The sequence below is a fragment of the Protobothrops mucrosquamatus genome, unplaced genomic scaffold (genome assembly GCF_001527695.2).
Source record: "Protobothrops mucrosquamatus isolate PMUCROS unplaced genomic scaffold, P.Mucros_1.0 scaffold5, whole genome shotgun sequence".
NCBI classification, from domain to species: domain Eukaryota; kingdom Metazoa; phylum Chordata; class Lepidosauria; order Squamata; family Viperidae; genus Protobothrops; species Protobothrops mucrosquamatus.
This window is the reverse complement of record NW_015386392.1, coordinates 802,766-813,264: the sequence shown is the minus strand read 5'-3', so window position 1 is coordinate 813,264 and position 10,499 is coordinate 802,766. Positions and strand designations below refer to the sequence as shown.

General features: G+C 53.8%; 1 protein-coding gene across 3 annotated transcripts in view; it reads right to left on the bottom strand.

Moving 5' to 3' along the window:
- The window catches only part of SHH (sonic hedgehog signaling molecule), a 33,642-nt gene extending 23,760 nt beyond the window's left edge, over positions 1-9,882 (bottom strand). For all 3 annotated transcript variants that reach the window (XM_015832549.1, XM_029282950.1, XM_015832548.2), the window contains exons 1-2: positions 9,577-9,882; positions 1,754-2,015 (exon numbers count right to left, since the gene is read on the bottom strand). In XM_015832549.1, the coding sequence (XP_015688035.1) occupies positions 1,754-2,015; positions 9,577-9,879 (565 nt within the window). In that variant the 5' untranslated portion in view covers positions 9,880-9,882. The remainder of the gene's footprint in view (positions 1-1,753; positions 2,016-9,576) is intronic.
- Positions 9,883-10,499: the final 617 nt, after the last annotated feature.

Here is a 10,499-nt window from a genome sequence, read left to right as displayed (position 1 = left end):
CTCTCTCTCTCTCTCTCTCTCTCTCTTTCCCTCCCTCCCTCCCTCCCTCTCTCTCTCTCTGTGTGTGTAGGAAGAGGGGGGAGGTCTTTGGTTGCAAGCAAGAAAACGGGGCGCCCTGCGATTTCTAAAAGGAACCAGAACCAGGGCTTCCCGGATCTCTCTGGAAGGGGGGACCACTTGGGAGTGGAGACCCGCGGAGCCACAACTCACCCCGCCTGCTTGGGATGGTTTGGCTCTGACAAACTGAGTTGTGGCTGATTGGTGAAGGGTCCGGGAAGACCTGCTTTGGGTTCAAGGATCTCAGCTCCCCTCTGGAGAGGTTAAGCGGCGTGGAAACGGCGTCGGGAAGGGATGCTCCTTCCTCGGTGGGCTTCAGCTCTTCGCCGAGTAGCTCGACGGCTAGGAATTTTACTTAGGCTCTGCCCACAAGACCCGTCCGGACGGTCACAAAGTCCCAGCCAGCAGCTTCCCACCCTCGGCCGAGGCGATTGCAAGAGAAGCTTGAACGCGGGTCTATCCCAGTCTAGGATGCTCCAGCAAAAATAACTGAAGCATCCCACTTGGGGCAAGAGCAGATGCTGGCCGACCTTGGCTGGGAACAGAGCACTGGGTGCGGAACCGCCCTGCGCTGGATACGCGAGGCGGTTTCTCACGTTCTCACCCACTCGCGAAAAGAGTGGGCGGGGCTCTTTGCGCTTAGCGGAAGGAGGGGGACCAGAACGCCCCAAAGTCCCTTCGTTTGAGGATGCGGGGATTGGGCGAAAGGGTTAGAAGCAGCCAGCCATTAAATTTTAATCCCTCGCCTTCCTGAAGACTATTTCGGTCCCCGACATTTTTCATAGTAGCCCTCTTAGACCCAGCAAACGTTTTCTGTCTCTTAAGGCCAGCAGGCCCCCCAGTAACTCGGACAAGGTCCCCGACATTACCTACCCCCCTCCCCGTCTCCTTCTTGACTAATTGGAGGTTTCCAGACAACGGTTGATAGTACGTAAAAGAGTAACTAAAGAAAAGGTTCATTTATTTCAATGTTTTTTCAAACTTGGCACCTTGAAGATGGGTGAACTTTCAGAATTCTGGGAGTTGAAGTCCTCTCATTTTCGAGTAGCCAGAGTTTGAAAAACGCTGATGTGAGTCACACCCCATTTGTCATACTCAAACTGGCATACATAATGCATATTCCATTCTTCTACTTTTTCCCACAACAATCCTGTGAGGTAGATTGGGGGGAGAGAAAGAGAGTACGCACTTGGCCAAGGTCACCTAGGGAGCATCTATGGAGGAGGGGGATGGGCTGAACCTTGTCCTCCCAAATCCAGCATTTTCTCCCGGGGGGGGCGGTGGGGAGTGGATCTAGTCGGATTGGTAAAATACAGGAGCCACACTTCTTATCTCACAACTAACACCTTCTGGATGCTAAATAAATGGGAAACTCAGCCAAAGCATTGTGTTGCTTCCAACTAGCCGTATCAAATCTTTGGCAGGTCCCCTGAGACCCCTTCAGCATAAACAGGAATACCCTGCCCTTTCACAGTAGGTGTTACTACCACTTTACTACTTGCCCCTTCTGCAATTTTAAGAAAGATCTCAGTTTCTCCCTCGAGAATGGGGAGACCCGAGGATGCGCCTCGTCCTGTTAGGGGTGTCCGCCAGCGCCCTTGCTTGTTTTTACCATTCCTCGGGTTCCCTCCACCCTGGCCAAGGTTAGCAGACCCGCCACGCCTGGGAGGGTGGCCCCACATCGCCCGCGGCTTACCGGCCTTGACAGAGCAATGGATGTGCGCCTTGGACTCGTAGTACACCCAGTCGAAGCCGGCCTCGACGGCCAGGCGCGCCAGCATGCCGTACTTGCTGCGGTCTCGATCCGAGGTGGTGATGTCCACTGCGCGGCCCTCGTAGTGCAGCGACTCCTCAGAGTGGTGGCCGTCCTCGTCCCAGCCCTCCGTGACGCGCAGCTTGACGCCCGGCCACTGGTTCATGACGGAGATGGCCAGCGCGTTCAGCTTGTCCTTGCAGCGCTGCCGGGAGCAAGCAGAAGAGAGGCGAGCGTGGCGGAGGGAGTCAGAACAGCTGGCGGCGCAGTGGGGTGGGGGTCGTCACGGCCGGGCTGGCTGGGCAGGGGAAGCCAAGTCCCACAGCGGGAGCCAGACCCGCGGTGCTTCCTCCCCCCACCCCGCAGCTCCCCTGTGGCCAAGCGACCCCGGCAGGGGGAACAGAATTGTGTGGCCAGAAGACCCGGGTTTCTCTCCCAGCTGAGATATTCGAATGGGCCCAAAGTGGGGGACGGGAGACCCTTGTGGAGGGCTTCTAGCTCAGGATGGTAACCAGATGGGTCATCTCAAGAGCTTTACAGTCCAGATCTGGTGGCCCTGACTTTCTCCTGGGTGATCTCTGTGTTACTAACTGAATAAATTTATTTCCCCTTTGTTTAAGGGGTTCTTAAGCTAACCACAGAGGATGCCTCCCACCTGTAAGTAGACAAAATGTGGAGGCCTCGCAGGCAGCTGATCTTTTGCCCAAGTCCGAGCATCCTAAGGCAGGTAAGCTGCCACAGAGCCAGAAGTCTAGAATAGCTTTTTTTTTTTTTAAAGAGCACCTTTTTCCAAACTTGGTACCTTTAAGAGGTGTGGACTAGCTGGGGAATTCTGGGAGCTTTAAGTCCACGTGTCTTAAAGTTGCCAAGTTGGAAAAAAACAACACTGCTTTAGATAACTTGCTGACTTGTGAGATTTGAGTAGGAATTCCTATGCATTTTACCCTATCACTAAGGATGGGTGCAAAAAAGGGGCTAGGTGGGAGATGGCTAGAGGGAGAGTGCAGTTCACCAGGGATGAGGTAGACAAACTCTGGAAGAAACTGGAGCAACCGTCTCCCCAGGGGCACCTTCTGTAAGCTGTTCTACAAAGCGCCCACCCACCCACACCCCCATCCACCTCCTACCCGGACACCGAGCTCTACTGGCTGAGATGATGGAGGCTCTCATTGAATAGGCTGAGCTTCTGTGTCCACACAAAGGAAGCCAGTTCTGAAAGATCTGCTTCCACAGTGCTCAATCTTGCTTTGCTACCCCATCTATTATCTTAGAGGTGGATCTTCATCCTAAGACCCAAAGTTGGATCTTGAAGAAACTCCTGCTAGGTGGGCAGAAGGAGGGGAGCAAAGGGAAACACAGCTCCAGGAATGACTCACTCAAGTGCTCCTCCAGAGTCATTCCAGTCAAAAAAACTGGATGCAACAGTCCACAAACATCTCTGGCCAACCTGCTTTCTGAAGTCAATTTGACAGAACTCCAACTTTACCAGTTACCAAATCTTCTGTCCAGCTTAGCTGAGAAGAGGCCAGAAGACAATCCAAGGTCATTATGTGTCCTGTGGCAGCAATAGAACCTCTAAATGGACTAGAAAATATTTAAATAGTTTTTTTCTTATATTGTCCAAAGCCTACTGGAGTTGAGCAGCCAATAAATTAAATAAATAATATGCTACGTATTTTAGGAGACAGGGGTTGATTGGACCTTGACAGGATTAGAGCAGAACCATTGATAGCTAGGTTGGAGACTTAAAGTTTCCTACAGTTAACAGTGGGCTTATTTGAGAACTGGCTAGAATCAAGTCCTGTCCCATAGTAGGACCTGAACCGTGGTTTTGAAGTCCTACTTCCTTGGTGAAAAATGACTACTGAATGGAGGAACATCCACTGAACCAGTTTCCTTCCTAGATAAATGAAAGACTGTTGGCATTGACTGGGTTTGCCAAACACCTTTAAGGATAATGGTTCAGTAGTTAACATTCACAAGCAAGCATAACTTGGTTAGTTTTAGTATGAATTGGGGGCAGTAAGCTATTTTGCTAAATCAGGCAACTTGATTAGTTTGGTGGCTGAATGGTCTAAATCCCCAAAGTGGATTAATTGAATAGACTTGGATCTGATTCAGGATTCCTTCAGTGAGTTGGGCAACATGCAAGCTTGGTACTACATAAATAAACTCTATTTCATTTAATGTAATTAACAAACATGGACCGACTTAATTTTTGTATGAAAAGATGCAATTTAGTAAGATAAAACTTTCCTAGCCTGAGAAGTAAATCCACTTCTGTGACCAATGGGGCTTACTCCCTAAATTTAGGTTTTCAGATTTAGCTTCACATTTCCTATTCTTGAGTGATTTCTATCCAGGAATCATCTTAAGATAAATGAAAGGGAAAAAGACTTAATGTATCTTCTTACATCCTGCAGCAGCTCAAGGCATTCTATTTTGCTTTATAAAAGCACCAAAGAGGGGAAAAAAATGACCAAATCTGGAGATTGCAAAAGCTGGACTCTACTGCTTCAAGCTATGGAAACATATGGATCTAGATAAACACGTGTTATTTGTATACAGAGAAAAATAAGGCTAGGCTAAATTCTTAAGTTTTGTACCTGAGTGAAGTTTCTCTCACTTTAGCAAGCAAACACACACACATCCCTACCACACACTCACTCACTCTACACACACACAAACTTTTTTTGTCTGATTCCTGGACAAGACCCTTCAGTTTTCTTGGCAAGGTTTTTAAAAATGGTTTGCCATTCCCTCTTTCCTAGGGCTGAGAGAAAGTGACTGGCCTAGGGTCACCTGGCTTGCTTCGTATGTAAGGCAAGACTTTCATGGCTTTCTATTTTCTGCCTCAGTGCCTTAACCAATAGACCAAAATAATCTGAGGAAAATATAATTCAGGAACAGTTTTCCTACTTAAAATTTTGCTAGTGTAACAATACCCTGTGACTTTGCACCAATCTGATATTGCTCTTAGCTTCTTGTGAGTCTCATCCGTTCAGGATTGACTTTCCCCAATATACAATTCATTAATTATTATTTGTCAATAGAGCCTTTAGATAAGGAGATTCTTCCTTTCTTCCTCTGGCCTGGCCTTGTTAATCCTTGTTTGAGCCCCTGCAATCTGTAGCTAGGGACTGTATCAGGATTCCATGACCCTAGAAACTAAAGTCATTAACAAGTTGGCCAAAAATTCCCACTGACTCTGATTTCAATGGAGAAGGAAGCAAGGAGAACCTTGGTGGATCCCACTGGTAATCTCCTAGCATTTTCTCCACAAAGGCCAGCCTTAAAATTTTTTTTAAGCGAGACAGATTTCTAAGCAAGTGGCCTCTGAAAGTAAACCATCCTTTGCAAATTAATGTTCATTTATCTAAAACTCCATGAATTAGTCTCATCTCACTTTTAAAGCTAGGGACAATATATTCTGGAAGCACCCACAAAGGCAAATTAAACACCGGTCAATATTCTGTTATATTATACAAAAAAGGGGGGGATTTCTGGGAGAAAAAAAGCAATTGAGGTTTATAGAGGAATTGTAGAAGCATAAATAGGTCTCTAAGATTGTAGCAGTGACAGAACAAACCTTTCCAGAGGATAATGACTTACACTGGACAATTTCTTGGATTTTCTCCCAGGAATACCTTTTGCCATTTCACCTCTCCAGCAAAAAGTATCAACCAATAAGAATTTTTTTTTTCCAGAGTCACATTTGCAACATTCCCTTTAAGGGAATGAATTTGGCAGCCCTTTTCTTGCCTTTTATATATTTTCTTCAGTAGGAAGTTTTAGCCCCACACAATTCAGTGGGATTTACCTTGGTATAAACACAAGTGGGATGGCATTGCAGAAGAGGAGAAATTGTCTAGTCCACACATAGCTCACCCTCATCCCACTCTGCCCTTACTTGCAGAAGTATGGGTTCTACAACTTCCAAATGCCTGGGCATTCTGGAACTTGTAGTTGCCATCTTATCGAATGAAGGCTGGCCAAGCTAGATGCATCTAAACAGTTTTAGAAATTGCTGCTGCCTACAACTGTTTTAAGACTGACGTCTTTTGGGGGGAGATTTAAGTTATAACCATCACCTTTATGTCAGAAGGCTGCTGCTGGGAAGGTGAGTACGTGGACAGGTAAGCAGAAACACGGGTGGGTTTTCCTATCCCTTCACCGCACCAACAGCAGATCCCGGATCTCTGCCGACCGGGTGGAACTAGACAGCAGAAACTGACCCCCCCATACCTGCGCTTCTTCCGTGAGCGTCCAAAGAGCCGAAATGTCTGGGGCTACGAAGAATCCGACGCCGGTTGCCCAAGGCGCGCGGCTGGACTGGAGGAAGAGCCAGGGAACTCAGCAGTTCGGGATTCTCGGGCTCACGGAGGGAACTTCGCCGGCGAGGAGAGGGGGAAGGAAAGATCTATAGAGCCGGCTTATTGGGGGGTCAAAATCCGCACCCGCAAAGACGGCAACACTGAGCCCCTTTGGCTTCCATCGCTTCTCCAAGACATCTTACCTGCCCGATCCTTTCTTTTTTGCAGGATGGCTCGGGCAGAAAAGGGCCGAGTTGTGGGATCTAAACTGACCTTCTACACAATTCCGGGATCACGCAGGCTACCCCTGCCTTTTCCGGGGCGCCGTCCTGCAACGGCGCTTTGCACTTTCTCTCCCCCTTTTGCTCAGAAGGAAAGCGGCACGCGTGGGGTGTCTCTTCAGGAATAAATCCCACCGGGTGCGGCCTCCGTCCCCTTGGTTGAGCGGGACTCTCCCGCCCTGCCCCCCCCCCGCCGCCCCTCAAGCCCCGAAACCCGCTAAGGGACTTTTAGGACTCTACTGCCTTCCTCCCAGCGGTCTGAGACCAGGGCTCGTTTTTCCAGACGAATTCCAGCTCCGGTCTGGCACCCTTATGTCCCCTCGCAGATCTAGCCAAAGTAGGGCGCGTGGGAGAGAGGTTAGAAGGCCGCTGTCACCTGCCAAGAGAAACCCCCTCCCCGCTCTGCCGGGTTTTGCCTCTTTCTCCTCCCCTCATCCAGTTAATATTAACTAGCTGCGGCGTCTGATGGTTGGAAAAGTGAACGCTTCTCTGCCGAAAAGGCGTCGTCCTCCCCGCTCGGCCCCGCCCCAGGAGGGAGACCGCCTTGTCCAAGCTGCCCGGCCCGGCCGCGAGACAAGGGTCAAGGCGGAGACGAAGGGCCCGGGGCCGCCCAGGTATATTTCCGCCGCCAAGCTGCGTTCTCTGTTAGCCAATCTCCCCCCCCTACCTCAGGCGCAAAGGGCCACCTCCTCCTTTTCTGCCTTCGCGCCCGGGGTCAGCCAGCCACCCCGAGCGTCCCCTTCCTCCAGCCTCTGTCCCCAAAGTCTGTCCCGGAGCCCGCTCTTTGCTCCCGAGCGAAGACTACCTTTCCGCCCAGGGCGGCCGAAGAATCCGGAAAGGAGCGAGGCGAGACGCGTTGGGAAGCTCCCGGGAGCGTGTCTAGCCTGGCGGGGCTGGGGCCGGGGCGCGGTGTTTGTTGCGTCTGGGGGAAGTTGGCGGAAGGTCATAAGTTCAAAGGCTGCCAGCGAACGCTGCCAAGGAGGCCGGCCATGGAGAAGCAGGGATGTGGAGAGTCTTGCCTTGCAGGTGCCTCGTTCCACCAAACAAGGGAGCTCCAAGGCGCGCGGGGGGCGGGGGCGGGCGGGGAAGAACGGGAAAGGCTGCTGGCAGAGGGGGCCGCGCTTCTCGGTCCTCTCCGTTGCTCCTCTTCTCTCCACCTTTAACCCCACAAACCCAGGCCACTAGTTCTAAATTTATGCCCCCTCCCTTCAGACCTATCTTCTCCTTTCCTTCCCAGACCGTTCAGATTACACTCCCATTCATCCCCACCTCACTAACACTGGCGTAAAAGTCCCGTACACCTGGAGGAGCTTCCAGACGGATTCCCCAGGAGAAGGACCCGGTAGCACCGCCCAGGTGCATTTCCCTTACCCTGCTCAGGTTGTCGGAGGGGCGCGAAGGAAAGCGACCTGCGCCGGCAGAGGCAGACGCGCGGGCGCGCACGCGCAGGACTCCTCGCCGCGCAGAGCAGCGGCTCGCGGCAACGCTTTTCCTGGAGCTTCCGCCTCACTGCCAGCCCCGCCAGGAGCTCGCAGCCTCTCCGGCCGCCTGTAGTCAGGCTCCAGGCTGACACCCGAGCCTTGGCGATCGATCGGAGAGGAGTAAGTGGAGCTGAAAACGCGGGGCGCGGTTGAGTTGCAGCCGCACAGCTAACCTGGCTCGCGCGTCTTTGCAGATGAGTGTGGATGGGAGGGTGGATGGAAATGGGGGGCAGGGCGCAGCCACAGGAAAGCCAGGAGGGCGCGAACGCCACCTGGGAGCTTAAAAGTTCCCCAGTGGCGCTGGCCCCACCGTCGCCTCGCCTCGCCTTCTGACAAGCGCCTTCTGTTCTCGGGCGCCTTTGCTCTCCTGGAGGCAGCGCTGTGGCGGCCTCGGCAGCTGTTGAAACTCGCGTCGCGCGCCTCAGCGCCGCGCGCGCTTCCAACCTTCCCAGGTCCCGTGAGATTTAAGGTGGTCAGATGGAGATGGCGGGCGGGCGGGCGGGCGGGCGGGCGCGCTTCCCGTCGCCCAAGCGAACTCCTCGCCGAACGGCAGGGCGGGACGCAAAGCAAAGAGGCGAGAAGTGCGCCGCCGCCGCCCCTCCGCCCTTCCAGGGGCGACTCGGGCGGAATTGAGCTGGTTCTCTGGTGCTGAAGGTGGGGCTTAAGCCTCGGAATAGCGGGAGGGGTCGGGGAAGGAAAGGCAGCTGACCTATTTTCTGAAGGGGACGCCGCCGACGGCAATCGCCCGAGGCCGGCGGCGTGGTGGTGAATTTGAAGGACCGCCCGAACTCTGGAGGTGGAGCGGAGCCCGATACGCAGACTTTTCCTTGGACGAATCAGCTTTCGGTCATTTTTCACCCGGAAAGCAGATCGAAGGGCCGAGGGTGGGAGGTTAATGGGTGCTAGTTTTAGGCGCTTATTTTTAGTCCCCGTTCATCGAGGGGGAGGTCGTGAGAGGTGGACTCGCAACCCGCGATCTTCCGTCCCGGGGCTTGCTGTGCTGATTAAGTTCCCCGTCCTTCCCCCTCGGGTGGTATCGCCGGTCGGGGGCGGAGGGGGAAGCGTGAGCATCTTTAAAGGCGATCAATGCGCTCTCAGACACAGTTACCGTAGAGAGCCCTGGCGGACGCCGCCTTTGACAATTATCCTCCTCCTTGGACTTCAGAATCGCCCCGGGGAGGTGCCAGGTTCTGACCGCCATCCTCACGGCTTGTGCGGGGCGACGGGGAAAGGTGGTTAATCTAAAACAAACTGGTTAGGTAGAGAGAGAGAGACAAGTGGAGCTGGGCGGTTTCTGTCTCCGAAGGGAACGGGAGAGTTCCCGTGGGGGAGACCGGTGCTGCTGCTAGTCTGACTCAAACAGCCGCCAGAGCCGCCAGCTAACCAACTCGGTGGCAGGGAGCGGCCAAGAGCAGTTCTGCCTGCAACTATCAGGCTGCCGTCTTCACACGCGGAGCCTCCTCCTCCCTCCGAGGCGGAAGGTCGCGTCAACAGACCTGCCGATGCTATCCCCAAGGGGTCCCCCTCCCCGGCGCATCCCTTCCCCCGACAGCTCCTGGGGACCGGGGTCGGCGACGCCCGGGGAAGCTGAGAGCCCCGGAGGGAGGCGATGCTGCCTGATTACAGTCCGCTCCCCCTCCCCAGGCCGGAAGGCGAGCAGGTCGGCAAGAGGCGAAGGGCGCGTCTCTGACCTGGGTCATCAGCCGGTCGGCTCCCGTGTTCTCCTCGTCCTTAAAAATAATGTCCGGATTATAATTGGGGGTCAGCTCTTTAAAGCGCTCCGAGTTCCGGCTGATCTTGCCCTCGTATCTGCCGCTGGCGCCCAGCGTCTTCTCGGCCACGTTGGGGATGAACTGCTTGTAGGCTAAAGGGGTCAATTTCTTCGGGTGCCTCCTCTTGCCGAAACCCCGGCCCGGCCCGCAAGCCAGCCCGGCGGAGAGGAAAAGCGCGCCTAGGCAGAGCGGGAGGAGCCCAGTTCTTCGGAGGAGCAGCATGCCGTCCACGGAACAAGCGGCCCCTTCGGCTTCCCCCCTCGCCGCCCCCTGCGCTCTGCCGGCTCGCGGCGCGGGTGAGTGCGGGTGAGTGGCAGAGAGCGCGCCCGCTGCTGCCTTTCTTGCCCGGCAGTTGCCCTCTTCCCTCGGTTCCTGACTTCTCCCTTCCTTGTCTCCTGCTTGCTGCCTGCCTGCCTGCCTGCCCGCCTCCTCCTCCTCCTTTCTTTTCCTCTCCTCTCCTCTCCTCTCCTCTCCTCTCGGTGACTTAGCCCCCGATCTCTAGCAAGGCAGGTGCATCTTGGAGGGCGCTTGCGATAACGGGACTCATCGGAGTTCAGGATCGTGGCGCGTAGAAGGCAGGAGGGACCGAAGCGGGAAGGTGGGGAAGCGACGGTGGAAACGAAGTGAAATGATAAAGACGGGTCCCTGGGAATCTAATGGGAGCTGAAACGCCTGTGAGTGAAGCCTGGCTCTAGTTCTATATTATAGCTGCCAGCGCTGAGTCCTGATTGGTCGAGGCGGGAGAAGCTCGCCTTCCGATGTATTAACCCTGAAGAAGGCAAAACAGAAGGGGGGAAAAAAAGCGCCCACAAGAAGGCGAGAGAATTTTTTTTTTAAAAAGG